This window comes from Motacilla alba, chromosome 1 (genome assembly GCF_015832195.1).
Source record: "Motacilla alba alba isolate MOTALB_02 chromosome 1, Motacilla_alba_V1.0_pri, whole genome shotgun sequence".
Lineage (NCBI taxonomy): Eukaryota > Metazoa > Chordata > Aves > Passeriformes > Motacillidae > Motacilla > Motacilla alba.
Window position 1 is genome coordinate 46,154,958 of NC_052016.1, and position 19,092 is coordinate 46,174,049.

Here is a 19,092-nt window from a genome sequence, read left to right on the forward strand (position 1 = left end):
GTGCTACTGCTTACACGGCACCCGGGGATCTCACAAGGAAACCTGCAGGAACAAAGGGCAACACAACAGAACACGACAGTGCTGGCCTCGGCTCTGAAGAGGATTTTAAAATTTATAACAGGGTCTCACTTGGCTGCTCAGTGTTCTACGTGGTTGAAATGAATACATAAGCCAGGTGGAACTGCAAGAGAGGCACCTATAAAAGGTGACAGCACTATTACCAGATAAGCCAGCAGTTAGACATCACTGATTACCACGCCGGACGGAGACTTTAACTCACCTAGAGAGCAGACAGCTAATCGGATTTCTTAATGGGCTTCTCTCAGTTTCACTGGGGCTGATGCATGCTGCATACAGGATTTGGAACCAGATTTTTCCCTGAATAGCACACACTGCTTTACTACAGCGTTCTGTTATCATCTTGGCTTACGCTTATATAAAATACCAGATGGAAGTTACATGAACAGTCATTAAGAGGTTGTTAATCATTAAATTCAAGCTATGCCAGGGCAGCAACAAAGCTGACCTCCTGAATAAATTGAGCTTGGATACAGGTAACATTGATTTTCCTAAAGAGGTTTCATTACTTAACTCTAGAATTGTGATTTCTTTTGAGAGTACAAAGTTAGGAGCTAATCCACTATTTACTATTTCTTTTCTACCAAAGAGAAACCAGCCCGTTTAAAATGCAGAAAATACGACAGATCTCCCTCCCTTTCGTTGTTCTCTCCCCTCTGAGACAAACTCAACTTCATAGGAATTCAAACCTCAAGGAGGAGGGGAGGAACGCAGGAAAAAAACCAAACCCTAAAAAACTTTAAAAAATCCCAGTTCATCTTTATTCTACAAGCTTTTCCTCCAGCACTGAAAACGCAATGTGTATTTTCTCCCAACTACTTTTATCCCTGTATTGTGCTCAATGCTTTCCTAGAAATTACGTTTTTTTAGCACCCAAGTGAAAAACTTTAATTTGATGAAGGGACTGTTTGGAGCCCAAAGTCAGTAAAAAGGCACAAGGTAAACATCTGGATGTGCTACACAATACTGAGCCTTTCTGCTGTATTTTCTCCTTTCCATCTCATCCTGTTTCTGTTTTTAAACAGGTATCAAAATCAACCAGGTGACTACTACAAGCTATACCATTAAATCGAAGAGTTTCCTCTTCACCTCCTTCAAGTATGATAAAGATCATCCATAAAAACAAAGTGATCTGAGTTCCCCATTTCCCACAGGCAGGCTTAAGTGCTTACTCAACCACGGCAGTTATGTCCATGACAAATGGAGTGTGTTACGGACTTGGGATTTTCTAACTTTCTGAAATTACCGTTTTGACTTATTCACATCTTTGGGAACACAAAACTTACTTAAATCTAAGAAAAAGATCTAGGAAAAAAAGCAAGGAAGAGACAAAGTTATTCAGAAAAGAAAAAATATGCAAAACATCCAGAACACACATCTTTTACAAAGGGCAATTTCTTACTCTCCTGTTTTAAGAGCCTTGCCTCTTTCATAATTAAGCAGTTTTCCCAAAGCAGGCATCACTGCTTGCATTCATTTGGAACTTTTATGTAAACAACATTGAAGTAATAAGTGGAAAGCCAAAAAAAGGATATTAAATCACATGATATATACATCCCGGAACTTGTATGTATCTTTTCCAAGCGAAGAATAACCAAAAAAAAAAAATATTGGACATGAAAAAGAAATAACAGGAGGCAAGAACGTGGAACATGAAAGGCTTTTTGCTTAAGGTCCCTCATGTCTTAAGAATTTATTAAAAGATGATGTTAGAGCACCTGAATTTCAGTGAATTGCTTCTGAGACAACTCCTGTTGCAGCAGCTTTTGCTGGATTATTTCACTCTGGCTGTCAGCCAAATCTTTGCCATGCTCATGCCAAATAAATGATACCTAATTTCAACGACAGATGCTGTTGTGTTGACACATAATTGATACGTTTATACTCAGGGCTCCCTGGAATTCTGAAACACTTTATTCACAAGAAATGTAACTGACAGCAGAATTCAAAGGAACTTGCACGTAGCTGGTGCCACTGCACTGATGGCATTGTTAGACTGGAAGGAAGAGATGCCAACTGTCCAGGGTAGTCAGGAATAGTGGAGACCAAAAATTTTCCAGGGCAAAGGAAAATATGGAGAGATATGGCTCAGCAGTAAAGGTTAACCTGCTCTGCTAGAAACCTACATGCCCAGAGAAACAGGAAATCTCAAAGTTTTCAATACAAGTCACATATCCCTTTCCTGCAGAGTTTCTAACTGCGCAGGAGATGGAAGTCGGAGAAACAACACAGCATTGAATAACAAATATGTCTATAATCTTCTTGTCTCTTTGACTTCCTTGGTTTCCTTGGCAGGAAACAGATTAGCAACTGTTAAAAATATATTTACCAAAGGTATGTTTCAAAGAAAACATTATATATCCTGATCCTTGCATGTTCACTCTCCTGTAGACAATTTGTAATAAACTTTCATAAAGAGCATTTATTTTGGAAAGCAACTGTATCTCTCCTCAAGCTAAACACACCTTTGCATCCACTGTCATTCATACAGGGAAAAAAATGACAAGGATATTACAATATATATAACCTGAGGGGTTTTTTTTGTTTTGGTAACAGCGTCATATTATTTTCACACAATGAACAAAAACATGGGTGGAAATATTCAGCAAACTGTTTGTACCCACTCATTTCACAAGAAAAAAAACCAGAAAAAAAATGAAATTTGGCATAAAGTAAAGGAGCAAATAAATGCCACATGGCAAAGTTTTCAGTCATTTGTCTAGGTAGTATATGCTGTTCAGCAAACATGCAATGAGGTATACTCTACCACTATGCCTTTTTCTAATTGAAATAAGGTTAAGCTTAAGAATACTTTTGAATTGCACTACATGGGGATTATCAAACATCTGAAGTTTGCAAATGACTGACTGAACATATATTCTGTTGACCATTCCTTAAACAGTATTTCAGAGCACTGATCACAGCCCAGAAAGCTTCTGCAGTGTGATACACTTCTGCTGCTTGTGAGGCCTTATCTAGGTCTCAGATATTGTCTGTACTTCTCTACCAGTACCACAGGAAAGATTTCTTCTTCCAGTCAACTCTTTTCTTTCCACTGTATGAAAAAAGGACTGATGTTAATTCTTCAGACTTTGCACACTGCAGCTCTTTCCTTTAATTCTTCCTCTCCTGTGCTTCTAAGGGTTGCTAAGGGCAAAACTGTCACAAGACCTCTCTTCACACTTCATTTCTCCTTCAGGAGTGCCCAGCATAGAGAATACAGATGAAGTTTTACAAGGGAAAAATGCATTTATCATCAAAGTTCCTATCTCTCAAAGCCCCGAATTTTCCAGTTAGTTCAGCAACACAGAATATATAAAATATCCAGGTTTATATCCTTGCAAAAGCACAAAGTACTTGAAAAGGTCAAGGAAGTGCATTAAGCAGAAAAGCTTTAGGGGTCAGGGGTTCTTTTTTCACTGTTCTGTGAGGCATTGGGAAAAAAAAAAAAAAAACAAAACAATTTTTGCCAAAACATATTCAGAAGTTGAAAGTTAAGCAGCAATTACTTTCTTTCCAAAACACCTCAAAACAACCAACTTAAAAAACCAAAAAAACCCACAGAACAAAAAATTTAAAAAGCCCACCTCAAAGAAATCACATCCCTCCCCAAACCATATAGAAATTTTGTCAGTCACAAAGGATAGTTGGGACTAACCTCCTACTGGCATTCGGGCATTTCAGGAACATATACAGAGAATCATAACATTGTTTGGTTTGGAAGGCACCTTAAAGATCATTTTGTTCCAAAGAGAACATGAAAAAAACAGCTAAGCCAGCTGTCAACAGCTTTGATTTACCAGAAACAGATATGGGGTATGACAGGGTGCTACACCACAGGCAGACCCAATCCTCCTCACTCCTGTTCAGAGGGGATCAGATGCAAAGCAGCTCCAGATGCTGTGCCTAAGCCAAAGAAGGCCAGTCTCAGCACTGCATTTTACACTGAGCACAGCACAGAAATAACAAAGCTCAAAGGCTTACACAGAAGATCCTGCTCCTGTCTAATTACTTGGAAGGGTGTGCAGAAAAGTGTAGATGAGGCTGCAAGGCAATGTATAGCTACATGGTGCGTGTGTTAGGAGGAGTGTGATTAGTTCAGGAGAAGATCAGTGCTAAGATGCACAAACCAACTCAAATATTTCTACTTGTTACTGAATTTGCTCCAAAGATTTATTCCTACAGCTCTTTTGGGGTGTTTGAAAACTTGCCCTGCTCCACCCTTAATAACTTTCTTTTTTAAAAAAAAAATACAACATCATATTAAATAGTAATAACCCATCCTGTTATCAACAAAGGGCAGACTTTAAAAAGTCAAATGGATTCTCACTCCTACTTCTACTATTGGCTTCTGCATTTTGTTTTGTTTGGACACAGAACAGTAAGGTTTCACTTTCTCCCAACTCAGGAAGACAGTGCTATAGCTGGAAGACATGGGGGAAAAAATAATTGTATACAAATATTTCTGTTTCTCTTCCTCAATCTATAATGCAATTTAAAAGAAAAGCAAAAGTTTGATGGACATTACTGTACAATGAGTTTAACATGCTAAGTGAATAATCAACAGAAAGAACTAAGTAATCTTCAACTTTTAAAAGTGTAAAAGACTTAGCAATTGTTCAGGCAATCAGACTTCAGATCAAATCTTACTTTTACAGACACCATTTCCTGTACTCTTAAGTATTTCTCTTACAACTGTGGGAAAGACCTAAACAATGCAGGGAAACCGTTTGCTCTGCAGACTGAAATAATAATTCAGCAGCAACAACCAGCATCAAGACTTTTGAGTAATGGTATCAAATCCTAAGATTAAAGCAAAAAGTTGGCATGCAGCCTTTTCCTCTATGCTGAAGTACCTCACCACAAGTAACTCTAAGACTCCAAGCCTGCAAATGTACTTCACAGGTTGTAACAGTATAAATACAAGCCTCTCGTGTAACAGTTATGAATTCAGAAAACTCAGGTTTTTCTGATGCTGTGCAGCATTAACACCTAAACCTCTCAAGCCACTTTGGACACACTTATCCTGCAGTTTTTGTCCTAAATTATGCTAGAGTTAAACCATATGTTTTTCCATTCAAAGTAGGCTGTGAAGGTTGAGTTGATGGCCAGACCCAGCACAGTAAGTCCACAGGTTTCTAAGCAGACCTAAATTTGCAAAGACAACTAACCGCAGATGAACTTCCTGAGCCTTTCTGTGGCATGACTGCAGGCTCAGAGCCATATTTGATACTGGCACCAGTAAGACTAATAAAAGGCTCTGGGATCTCTTATTTATATCATGACAGCCATGTACCTCATCTGAGTTTGAGGGTGCACTTTTATAACTAAAAAATCCATCCTGCAGCTTCCTTCCTTTTGCTATGCTTCTAGCTGGATGCCAAAGTCAAGTAAAAGATCTATCCTGATGCAATGATGCTACTGATTTGTAATTACCAGTGAGTAGCCATGCTAAGAACAAACATTTGAGAGGCAGAGCACTACAGTGAATTTTGGTAACAAATTTATGTAACATATCTCCCCCTCCAGACCTGACACTAAGCACTGTGCCATGGTCCCCTTTCCAAATATACAAGCAAAGCCAAGGTGTCAAACCAAAGTGACAGAGGGTGAAAAAGCAGTGAGACCAATTTATAAACTAAAAGTAGTCTGAGAAAGAAATGGGATATACACCCTGAGGTCTTGTACATCCAAACCCTGATTATCCATACCTCTAGCATGACACAAATCCCAAAATCAACATGACCTGAACACAAGGGTTTTATGCTTAGCAACTAATAAGGTTTGAGAAGCCTTATTAGAGACCATTCACAAAAGAACCTATCTGAAGGCAGATGGTACTTGGAGCATTAAAGCCTACCAAGCCATCTCCTCTCATTTAACATTTTTTCCCCCAAGTTTACTATCATGCAAACATAGCTCTTCAACTCTTTACTATAGTGCATCTTTATTCTTCACAAATTGCTTTAGTTCAGTTTATTAAAAAAAAAAAAAAAAAAAAAAAAAAAACCAAAAAAAAATCACAGCAGTGTCAAGACAGAACACAGTCACAATCAAAACGGATTGGGTTTCTCACTGCCAGAGTCTAAGGGGTGCCCATGTAAGTAAATATAAGGCCACATCATTCTGCACTCCTCCTCACCACACCAGCACATTTCAGCCTGAAAAAGTCATTTGTGCCTGCAGCAGGGCAGGCCACGTTTCTACTCTTCATGTGACAAAGGCACAAACACATTGGTTTAGGCAGAAGCAGCTTTTGCACTGATGTTGCTCTTTATTTTCCACTCTTTTTCTGAAATACAGAGACAATTTCTCAGCAAAGCCTTTCGGGAAAGAGCTTTACTCAAAATCACTAGTCCTCTGTCTAGCACAATAAGAGCAGAGAATGTAAATTAGTTTCAATAAAAGCAGCTGGCAATCAATAAGAAAGGGCTGGTCTCTTAAGAGTAAAGCTGGTTCCTCTAAGGATAAGAGTTAAAAGGACAAAAATGTAAGAATATGAATAAAGGAAGAATAAATGTAAACAACATAGGTCGTGCACAGGAGAAAAATCTAACAATGCAATTAAAAAAAATCAGAGAAATTGTCAAAGAACTGCTGGGGTAAATAGGAAAGAAAAATACCAGTGCAACTAAGAGGACCACAAGAAAAAGTCTAATGGAAAACATGTGCAATCCAAACAAGATAAAATAAAAATCATGAAAGGGATCAGAAAAGAGGTTAGCTGGCACTAAGGCTTAGGGCACCAGTCACGAGTTCACATTCTAGCCTGGTTCACCGGCTTTGGTAAGTCCAATAATGAGTTTCAGCATTCCTGCTTCCACGCATCAGGCTGTTTCACAAAACCTTGTAAACCTGTCTCTTCTGACCCTCTGCCGTAACACAGAAAGTCGATACCCACCTGAGCATATCAGAACCCAGCCACTCTGCATGCAGTCAGACTCCTCTGCTATGTCCCTTTACCTTCAGGTCCACAGGCACCTGCAGAGGACTGGGAAAAGCCCAGCATTATTGTTACTATCTATTTAAAGGAAAAAAAAAATCCAAACACTCAAGACTGACACTTTCACTGAATTTACATATTATTCTGTCTCATTTTTGTACGTTAGAGACTGCATTATAGTCACAAAAGCAGCTCTTACAGACAAGGGAAAATACAAGCATGGCTCTGTTAGCAACCTGCACTCAAGAGAAACCTAACAGTCAAGTGCTGTGCATGCTGCCAAAGTCAGTGTCACAAATCTCTTACCCTCCATCTGCCACCTACAAATCCAGCCCCAATTTCTGGTTTTATCAACATCTCCCACTGAACCTCGGTTAAGGTGGAAGTAAGGTTGCACACGCCTTAAATACAGCATATGAGCAAACAGGAAGGCAGGCAGGTACTTAGCAGCTTTTTATCCCCAAAGAATCTCACCACAAAATTACACAATGTAACTCCTCTGGCCGCAAGAATGCAGCCCCTATCAATGAAGTAGCTACTTAAACAGCACACATGAATTGCAAAAAAATGGTGTTTTCTACACTCACCAGAAACTGCGGTGGAAAGTTCACTGCACTGCACACTCTCACTTACATTAACTTTTGACCAGCATACTGCTGGACTCGAAAGATAACCCCTCTAACAAGATGCTCATATACTTAAAATTATGCTTGTACTTTCAGAACTTTAATGCAAAGTAATTTGATTGGGGTATGCCCTACCTTTTGAGAAATTCTACAAGATTTCTAATGACAACAGTGGTCAGAAAGTAATAGGTACACAGACACCCAAAAGCTCACAATATTAAGAAAGTAAGAAGTGACTAACTTCTTTCCATCTAAAATGGGTGTACAATACAACAAACAAAGAAGGATAAAGAAGACCGAAACTAAACTAGTGACAGGGCAAAAGACAATAGAGAGAATATTATCACACATTCTCATCCCCTCAAGGTACATATGCGCTCAAAGGGCTCACAAATATCTCATCTCTGGCTGCTTCCCCATTCATTAAACAAAGCCTGGTTCCTCTGTTACCTACAGTAATTATTTTATGGTTTGTCTTAACAAGTAAAAATATCTCTCTCAAAAAACCCAAACAAGCAACCAGAAGGGGAAAAAAAAAAAAGGGCTGGGGGAAGCGGTCTGCACTGATGTAGGATTTTACATCTACAACTTCATGGCCTGTAGCTACTGATAAAACAATTACAGCATTTTAACAGCACATTTCCCTAAGGTGGTGAGCAGTTAAAACCTTTATATACTGAAAGAGATGCCCTTCCATATTTGCATGGCCTATCAGCCACAAACAGGATTAAGAGCTCAGCAAATCCTCACACAGGCCACATCTGCCGACATAACTCTTTCCCATAATGAGCAGAAAGGAAGGTAACTCCTCAGCTGTATGAAGGACTTACTGGGAAGCTGTTACTACTATAATTTAAAAAAAAATTAAAAACCAACAAAAAAACAAAACAAACAAACAAAACAAAAACAAAACAAAACAAAAAAAAAAAAGCAGCAACCCAAAATGGCATCATGGACACCTCAGGATCTTTCACCCTCTAAAGAACAGTCTCACCTGGTTACAGAACTTGTGGACTTACAGCCCTGCCACTGCTCTGGTGGCCCTGTAAAGCCATCAGCCTTGCGGATCTCCAGAGAAGACACAGGCAAGATCTCTTTGCGGGATAATTTCTCCAAGCATTTTCATAATTCATCAAAAACTAGAGAAATCTATATTGGCATGCAGCACAAATTACTACTGCGTATCTTGGACATCAATCCACCCAGGGATGCTTCTTGCAGTTCACGATGCAGAGGTTAGTATGGAAACACAGATCATTTTATTCTGAAGCACCTGGACCTGAATGAGATGCCAGATCCATTTTTAAAGGGCTCAGATGGCTCTGGGAGCAGCTGAAGCACATCTGCAGCAGTAAAAGCAAAGCCCAGCCCAGTTCAGCAGAGAGAATTTGTGGTTAGTTCCCTCAAACCCCAATAGCACTGCAAAAGATCAATGTATCTCTCTGAGCACAGCTCCCATGACAGCAGGATTTCCTGCTGAACCAGCACCCATCTCCTGTGACTTCATGCAGTTCATTCAGCTTCTCCTCACCCCTGCTTCTTGGTGGAACACTACCACTGGGACAAGCCTTGCTGGTCTTCAAAGTAACAGGAAAGGGGGAAAGATGATGGAGAAGGAAAATTTGTGAAAACGAACAAGGAAACTGCATTACAATACACACTGCCATCATCAAATGTATCTACCATCCAATAAGATAGGTCGTATCACCTAACCAGAACATGTATCTTTTATATGTACACATATACATATACATATATATATGCAAAAGCATTTATGTGTTTATTTAATGCATAGAATATCATTATTAGATTTTTTTAAATATTGAAATTATTTTGCTAGCATACAGATCTAGTAGCACCAAGTGAGCACACAGTCCACTCTCTCGCTGCTACTGCACCCACACTCCTCTCCAAACAAGCAGCAATGAGCTAGGGAGCGTTACTGAGAGCTGTCACCTAACACAGGCCCATTTCCACCCCAGGCTCTGGGGTAGCTACAAACCTCAGATGGTGTTCCACAGACAGCAGGTGTGGGTATGCAGTCACTACTGAACATTTGATGTTCACTGGTTTGAACACAAACCAGTCCCATCAGACTGTGAACACCAGTCATATCCCAAAAAGGGGTAATGTGTGCTCAGGACTCCCTAGGAGAGCTTTGCAGTGCCCACCCTGGCAGCATCTGAAGCTGCCCAGCTCTGCACATCATGTCTTTATCTCTGTAAGTCTGTCAGTGCTGTCCATGCTCTTCTGTGCCACCCGGCATTTGTGGCCAACAGCTCTGCCACAACCCTCCCGAGGAGAAGAATGGAGACCTATGCAAGTCCAGGCTAGAAAATGCACTAAAGAAACAGGTAGTTCTCCCAAAATACTGGGCAGTATTTGATAGCTTCTCCTAAAATTCCTGTAGGTAGATGTCCCTTCCACGTTTCCCACAAAGCATTAGGGAAACCAGCAGCTAAAATTGCGGAGCAGTTCATTTATCTGACAAAAATCAGTGAAATCAACAAAGGTTGAGAATGGTTTTCTTCTTAGTTTCATCTTAGGAGGTCTGTATGTTATAAATAGGCTACTAAAAGGCAATTAAGAGAGAGAGGGAGAGCAAAAAGTTATTAAAAATGTACCAACAGAAACTCATTTCACTTTTTTTCAACAGGGCATAGGGGAATTCCTGTAAGACTTCGAGCTCATTTCAAGGAGGAAATTCTGAACGAAGCTAAAAATAACTGACAATCAAATTTTCAAAATTGAGAGGAACACGGAAGCCCCCAGAGGTTCGACCCAGGGTGGCACCACCCCACAGACAGATAAAAATATCATACAAATTTCAGGCAGGATAGAGACCACGGAAGAGAAACCACTCTGACAAGAGAACATTTAAAACAGTCGAAAAATAAGAGAAAGGGTTGAACTATTATCGGTTTAGAAACACAGCAAAAAAAAATTAAGATAATCACCAATAAGGAGAACCACAAAACTATGCACCGAACTCATGACAGCTCATCACAGGGACAAAACACGCACGAATTAGAGCACGGTGCTTTCAAAAACAGACGAACCCCACGTTTTTACATTCAGAACAGATTGTTTTCTTTCTTTCTTGGGTCACCTTTAATGCTTTCCTGAGATTTTTATTTTTTTTCCCAACAGGTGTCGGTCGTTTCCTGGCACAACTGTACTCGCGACTGGGAATCGAAATTCAGTAGATTAAAAAAAAGAAAAATCAACAACACAAAGACCCCAAAAGTCTTCTGCGAGTCTTCGGAGCAGTTATTTTCCTCGCCAGCCTCTCAGCGGAGCTTCCCGGGGGCTGCCACCCAGCCCCGGCAGCGTGGCCCGGCGGCGGCTCCCTCCCGCCGTCCCCGGCCGGCTCCCGGCTTCCCGCCCGCCCTCCGCCTTCCCAAACTTTCCGGGCTTATCCGCGGCACCCCGGCCGCGGGACGGAGCGCTCGGAGCCCAAGTCCGCAGGAAGTTGTCCCGCCCGGGAGCCGATCCCGCTGCCCCGCGGCTCCCCCGGGACACCGCGGGCTCGCCCCGTGCCCCGTCACCGCGCTCCCCGCCGCCCCCTTCCCAGCGCCTCCCGCACCCGCCGGCCTCTCCCGGGACAGCGGGCGGGAGCGGGGCCGCCGCGCGCCCTTACTTGGAGTTGCGTCCTCCCGAGGGACGGGAAGGGCCGGGCAGCGGCGGGAGAGGAGCAGGGTCCGCAGCGCCGGCCGCCGGCAACTTCCCCGCTCCGCCGCCACACGTGGGGCTGAGGCGCGGGCTGCGCTCCCCGCCCGCCGCTCGCCGCCGAGGACGTGGCAGCTCCGGCCCTCCCCCCGGCCCTCCCCGGCCGCGCCGGAGGCTCCTCCCGGCCCCGCTCTGCGGAACGCGGGGCGCCCTCTGCCGCCCGCCCGGGGACCGCCGGCCCCAGCCGCGCCCGGCCCCGCCGCCCCGGGGAGCCCCGGCCCGGTGCCGGTGCCGGTGCCGCCCGGAGGGTGCCCCGCGGGCCGGCGAGCTGCGTGCGGCGCGCCCGGCCCCCTCAGGTGTCGGCCCGCTGGCCGTGTGGGGCGAGCGCGCAGGACGGGGGGGAGAGGTTTGCAAAGGAGAGCGCCGAAATAGGTGGGATCAGGAGAGCAGGACGGAGCCGCCTGTTGAGTTGATCAAAGTCTGCGATAACGGGCCGAAAATAAACATGGAGGGCCGGCTCCGCGTCCTCCGGGAACAGGGGCTGTCTGGGCAGAGCGGCGGGACTGGGAGTGCTGAGGAGCCCTGTCACACGCAGCCTGAGCCGCTGTCATCTCTGCACCAGCGACACCCCGAAACACCTGCAGCTGCTACCCAGCTCCCATGGCTTAGGCTGACTGCCACAGCGACACTCTGCTCTCTTACTGCGGAGAAGGGACCTCTCACCGCGTTCCTAAACAGACAGTAGCTGTAACTGGTGAAAAATAGAAGACCTCAGACATCTATTTGTCTTTTCTTCTTGTCAGGATTACACATTTTGAAAATAAACACGTTTCTTGGGCTTGCATTGGTTGCAGTGCGCCTGACACACAGCTTTCTGCTGAAAAGGTTGGTTGGGAGGAATCTTGCCCTTCTTCCATGTTAATAACAGCTTGAGAACTCTTTCCAAGCTTAGTGGTTTCATTCCTTTTCTCATGCCTTTCTTAAAGTGTTTCCTGTGAGAGTGTTCATGACAGGCACCTTAGTGTAACCTTAATAAACCTTCTAATTGAGTGGTCTTAGACTGTCATGTTGTTACCTCCTGTTGCTCTTCTTTCTGCTGAAAACATCCATCTCTCAGAGTGCTGGGCACAGTTTTAATCTCGAGGTGCACTGCGAATTTGAGGTTAGGGTCTGACTTTGAAGTCATAAAGAAATGCTGTTGCTGATGCTCAAATAATGCTGAACCGCTTAGGGCTAAAGCAGAGAAGAAATAAAATTGTGCTTTTCTAAAACATCTCTCGCACTGTGGTTATCTCAAAGGGCTTTATTAAGTAATGTCAAGTAAAGGGGCACCTTTAAGCATAGCAGCAATTCCATGCACTAACGTACCTTTGAACGGGGAAAATTTTGGCATTAGAGTTATCTACTCATTTAGTAGGGCTATTATGTATGTTTAATGATCACTTGCAGTACCATGAGAAATATCCAATAATGGTCACCGCTTAAAACCATTAAGGAAAGATAAATTATGCGTGTATATTCAATTCCTCCTTGGGCTGACTCTAAGTAAGAAAATGCAGCCAAGTCGATTTAAGGTTAAAGTGAATGTGTGAATCTTTGCTACATATTCCAGGAAAGCTTAAACTTACAAAGTACATAATCTGGTGGTTATTAAGTTAGATATTTATGCTAAAGTACTCCGACAACAAACTATACTGGAACTTAAAAGTTTGAGCAGTAGATCCTGGCTGGCACATAGTTACTTGCTACTGTGATCACTCCAGCTGCAGCGGTGCCCAGCAACAGGATGTTGCCATTTAGGAAACACAGATTCCTGTCTAAGCTCTAGGCAGAAGACATTGTGTGGGACATACAGGTTTTCCAACCTGCATCTGTCCAAAACAGATATGATTAAGTGCATTTTTGTTTGGCTATTGATTTATTCACCTGGCTTCCTCATATATCGGATATATGTATGTTTCTTGTCCAAGAAAAATAGGGCTCTTCGGAGTATTGATTGCAGCAGTGGAGTCTGCAGTACAGCTCAGTAAAAGATTTGGTTCACATTTTAAGACATTGCACTGTTCTAGGTCGTAGGTAATAGTAGGCAATAAACCTACATGTCCTTTGGATGTAGGTGTAAAAATCTGCTGCCAGGATTATAATCTTTATTATTTATTCTTGAAGTAGAAAAAAAAAAATCTTTTCAGGTTGAGCTATCAGTGTGCAGTAATTTCCCCCTGAACCTGCTCAGAATTTATAGATTTGTTTTATGCAATACTGTAAAGCATGGGAAATGCTATTGCCAAATTCAGTATTTTGTCCCTTTGTTGTATCCTACTTCTGTGACAGTAGCAGCTTAGTCTTTTAATAAATACATATGGTTTTACATATGTGCATTTATGGAGAGAGCAAGAAAAATAATCACACATAAAGTGCAACTGAAGTGCAGAAACAGTGGTGTTCATTACAATTTCTATTACAAAATATAATCGAATGGGTTCATACACTTACAAGGACCTTTCCCTTAAATATCGTTTCCTTCTCTGGGAACTTACAGTGGCAAAAGCCTACAGATGATATCCTTCCCAAGTGGCAAAATATTTTGTGGCAAAAAGAAACAGATGTTGCTTCCCATGACTCTTTGGATTTGTGATTTTCACAGTCTCTGGCACAGTCTCTGGACTTTTTCTCCAACAAGTGGTGGAACCACAGCACAGATACTTTCCACCTCTGAGCAGTTGCACCCTTTGGTTTTTCTTCCTTCCAAGAACTCTTTTACCTTTCTTTTTATTTCTTTTTGGTTCCACGCTTTCTTCATATTTACTCTGGGTTCTTGTTTTCCTTATTTTCTGTTCATATCAATCTCCTGTGAGACTCCCCCTAAATCTCATCATCAGAGACTTCTTTCTCTGATAAGATTCAACAGGCAAATCTCACAGTTACCTCCAACACTCAGACTAGATGATCTGTCAAGCTTTGTGTGGGACAGAGGTGCCATGGAAGTGCCTATTTATCTCTTTCTGACCATGAAAAGTACATGAGAAGTAGATCAGATTTAGACATTTAAAGTGGGGTGAGATGAATTCCGTCTTATGATACTTCTCTGTTGCCAGTGAAGTCAAAGACAAACTGAGTCCTTTCAGTACCGAAGATAAGAAATATTTGTGTCCTGGTAACAGTGGTACCTGAGGGGATGGACAATGAATGCTTTCTTTTCTAACTCAGCAGCTACCTCAAAGCACAAGTGACCATTACTTATTTGTAAGTAGTTTGGTAGTCTTGGACAAATGAGAAATCCACATGGCTTTTAGTCTGTGTTTTCAGTGATTGCTTCATGATAGATGTCACTCACTGAACTGTTTCAGAGACCATAATGCTCCTTCTCCTCTTGAGAGGAGATCTTTGGACCTCATCTGTATTAGAACAAGGTGCTTTTAAGGAGCACAGCAGCCCAGGACTGGAAGTAACTATGTATGGAACAAGATCCTAGGAACAGACTGTTAACTAAAGTTAAAGCTCAACATTTTCACACTGAGATTAAAAACATAAAAGCAATGAAAAAGGGAAAGTAATATTCATCCTGTAAAATTGTCAATAATAATAATGTCTAAATTGAGGCAGGATGCTTTCCTGATTTGGGCCCAGAAATTATGATGACCTCCATATATATAGAAGGTCAAAGTAAATTATCACAGTGCTTTCTTCTGACTTTACAAATTACTGAAAAGCTCTTCAAACAGAAAGCTGGGCCATATTGACAAGGTAAGAGAAGCTGGTTTGTACTGTCACCATCCTGCAGAAAACATTTTTCTGAAACCTGAACAACATTTTCACAGTCACAACAATTTGCCCAGTGTAGAGCCTAAAATAACCTTTAGAAGATGTGAGTTTTGATACAAAAGAAAGGACTGCATTCATCTGTTGGTATTAACTTGGCATAGCTCCATTGAAGTCAGTGGAATTGTATTGATTTTCAAAAGGAGCAAATATGATCTATAAACATTTGAAGCTAAGACTAACACACACTAAGACACTATCCTTTTTCCCTAGTACTCCAGGTTGCAGCAGAACTCTTGGACTTTAAGATTCCTTTTTCAGCAGCACATGATGAACATGTAACATTCTGAAAGATATTATAGAAATGTGATGTCACCAGAACTTTGGCTGATCTTACCTGAAAACCATAAAAATATTCATCAGAAACTTCTGAGGGATAATTTATATTTTGTGTGTTGGATACACGCCAGTATATTTTGCAGGCTAATTCTGTAGTGCAAGTTTAGTCTTTTTATATTTCATCCACTGTCACAAGTGATCAAATGACAGATAAAAAATTTACTTGATAATAATTGAGTATGTCATCTGCTTTCAAAGGCTCACAATTCCAAAACTGGGAAAGACCGAACAAGGAGAAATGTATAGTGTCTCATTATACTTTATCTTTCAGGTAGCTAAATATTGTGACTAAAAGTCAGACTAGACAGTTACATCTGTACCACATTTTACAGAAGTGGAAAGATAAGTCACAGACATTGACAAGGCTTTCTTCAGTACATTCTATTGAAAAAAATGCTTTAGTTGATCTGCTTATAATTTTTCAAGCTGTGTCCTCTTTTGGCACTGAACTCTATGAAATTTACAAAAGCAACACCTGCAGCTCCCTAAATCACAGCCCTTTTGAAAGTTGATGTCTACATATAACACTCTCACATTCAATCAACCTAAATGTGTTAACAGCTATGTGACTTACAGTGAATCCCTGAAGACTTACGCTTGAGAAAGAATCTTCTTTGTTTGAAGATGTCTCTCTCTGAAGAACCTGTCATACCAACCAGACTTTCGAACTCTGCTTTATAAACACCATGGTGCAGTGCTGAGCAACTTCCTGCGAGTTACTAAGTGCTTTCAACTCTTACTGAACTTTTAGGAATTGTAGGAAGTTGACTATTTACAGGAAGAGCTGAGACTTTTAAAGAATGAAGTGCAAACTAATTTTATTAGCTTACATGCTTGTAGCTACTTTTAGCTATAGTTTGACATTTTCTATTTTTTCTTCTTGACATAAAAATATACTTAACTGGCAAAGTCTTGCTGTCACTTCAATTAAGATTCTCACACCAGCCATCAGCTTCTTCTGTTGCTGTTGATGTTAGAGGACAAAAAGTTTTGGAGGAATTTATGTGTAAAAAGCTTTAGATTTTAAAGCCAATATGTAGTGCCATGAATTTCAGCAGATAATTTGCTTTCCTTGTGTGTATAAATGCACTAATGCTGTGAGCTATTTTATATTTTTCTAAAATTATAGCAGCCAGATATCCAAAGGACCAATTTGGTTGTGGACTTTTCTCTAAACAATCAGTGTATTTCCAGACCAGAGCTGTTGACTGCTTAATGATCTGTTGAAAGATTCAGTAGCATTTGGCACATAGATATTGTTTACAGCATGCCCTTCATTCTCTCTGGCACATAACAATGCCTTCTGCTTCCTCTTGCTTCCCTGATGATCACCTTACAGTGACTCTGGAAGTAAAATAATATAATTAAAGGGAGTGTGGGTATCTCCAGATAACATTAGAAAATCACATAGCAGGATTATCCAGCTTTGTGCTTAGCAAGTTTAGCGGAAAGACGGGTTCTGTGCTTTTTGACATAGATGTCACTATAATTCTTTGTGATGGGCCTTCACATTTGATGATATTGCAAAAGCAGAGTGGGATAGATTTAACCTTGAAATAAATTGCAATCTGTAAGAATAATTAAACAGTAGGGTGCCTTCACAATGAAGCAGTGGATCCCTATAACTTTGCTTTTTTCAAAGAGTTGATATCTTTTTTTACAAAATATGCTTAAATCATCTGGAAGAAATTTACAGCCCCTGTACTGAGATTATGGGCTGGAGACATTATAGTTCCTTTTGATTTCTGGAACCATGAACCCGTGAAGTTTCTGTTCTTTGTGGATCGTGTAATTAAAAGTCTTCTCTCAGGAGTTCAGATGATTTCCTGAAGTGGTTAGGAAGTTTTCTCTACCTTGCCCCCTCACTTGCCTGGGCAAAACTGGCCAGATGTACTTTTATTTATCTTTCCCTCTACCAAAGCCATTAAAAGTGAGATGCTGGATAGCGTAGACTGGTGACTGGAGAGGGTGAAGATTTCACACTGACTGGCTGGAATTTCTTGTTCACGACCCAGCTTTGGGCCTAAAGAAGAGAGATCAGTCATAAGATGAATGTATGTTTCTGTCAGAAAGGAAGTGTTGGGGGTTTATGCTTACAGTTGGGTGGAGGAGTGGAGTAGATTCTGGCTGCAGATGGGTTCCAGTAATATCACTAATGATGTCACTCTAAAACATTTTCATACTTAACATGATTAAAAGAGAATGTGTGGTTCCTGTTGGCCTGCCTCTGAGAAGAAGTTTGTAACTCAGCTGTGAAGTCTGAGGGTTATATTGCTATGCAGATTGAACTAGGCAGTAAAGACCTGTTCCTCATAAAACTAGGCAGGTTTAATTCCAGCCCCAAACCCTTTTATTTAATAATATCAGACTTGGAGATTTTAGGAGTAGAATAAGGAAGTGTCTTATATCAGCTTTCTTTCTGGGCTCAATTCCAAAGTCTTTCTCCACATTGTATCCATGAATACATCTAATATTACATCTGTGGACATTCTTAATAACTCAGTTCCTTAGATCCCAGAGGCCAAATTCATAACTTTCTTTTTTTCTTCCCCTCAAGGTTCTACACTTTTAATGCAAAGATATATATTGCACTTTTTTTTTTTTCCAGTGTTGTGAGAAGTGGAGGGGGGAGATACTCTTGCCCTATTCTCCTTCAGGCCCCCTTCTCCTTCAGTCTAATAACTTCCATGAGTAGGTGCTACTCAGCACGAGGGACTATGAGAGCAATCTCACCGAGCTGGGCTGGGCATGAAATTCTATTTTGAAACTGGACCCACACAGAAGCCCACTGTCAGGGGTGGGGGTATTTGAAATAGTGCATTGCTGAGGGCTTCAGATTTGGAGTTCTGGCTTTGGATCTTTTCCCAGTGGAGGTAAACATGATTATACACCCTAGCAGGTGTTATATAATCTCTAGTTGCATTTGGATTCACTGCTACGTATGTTTGATACTTCCTCTCATACAAAATATTAGAGATTAGTTCTCTTCACCTCCATCTGTGTAGCTGGGATTTTTGTCCTATAAAATTCAATAACAAGGAAAAATCCAATGCATTTATACTCACAGAAAACCAGTCATGCAAAGCACTCGTTTATGAAAGAGAGATGGTTACACTGAGTCAATACTAATACAATTACCTACTTGAACAAGCTCAGTTACTCAATGCATTACCTAATTCTGTCTTTTGAGAGTCTTGCTAGGTTGTTTTTCTCTTAAGATACTCTTTCTGTATGCTTTTATTCTTGTGTTTTCAGGAACCACCAGTAGCTAGAAATGTAGAAGTACACACTGTTGTCATGGAAAACCTGACTTACCTACACAGATATCTTACCATCACTGTAAACAAAAAACAGATGCAAGATTTGCAAACTATATTTACAGCTCTGAGACACAGTAGGCTGTTTGGTAGAGCTGAGAAATATTTTTTTGTCTGTCAAAATCTTGAAATAACCTTTTCTTATTCCAAATGGGACCGAAGTTTTCTTATTCCAAGAGGGACAAAGGTTTTAAGGAGCAGGGAAATGAGTGGGATAAAAACTGTCTCTATTAAATTTTTTAATTAGAAAAAAATTCTAGATGACTTCTCATGTTTTACCTTACTCTATTCAAAATGTTTT

General features: G+C 41.1%; 1 protein-coding gene across 4 annotated transcripts in view; it reads right to left on the minus strand.

Annotated features, from left to right (window-relative positions):
• The window catches only part of SMCO4 (single-pass membrane protein with coiled-coil domains 4), a 30,530-nt gene extending 19,041 nt beyond the window's left edge, over positions 1-11,489 (minus strand). Inside the window, exons 1-3 of one of the 4 annotated variants that reach the window (XM_038142499.1) lie at positions 11,288-11,361; positions 9,179-9,224; positions 6,980-7,069 (exon numbers count right to left, since the gene is read on the minus strand). In XM_038142499.1, the coding sequence (XP_037998427.1) occupies positions 6,980-7,010 (31 nt within the window). In that variant the 5' untranslated portion in view covers positions 7,011-7,069; positions 9,179-9,224; positions 11,288-11,361. Of the gene's footprint in view, positions 1-280; positions 6,027-6,979; positions 7,070-9,178; positions 9,225-11,287 lie in introns of those variants that run through there. The other 3 variants (XM_038142489.1, XM_038142510.1, XM_038142520.1) reach the window with 3 other exon arrangements.
• Positions 11,490-19,092: the final 7,603 nt, after the last annotated feature.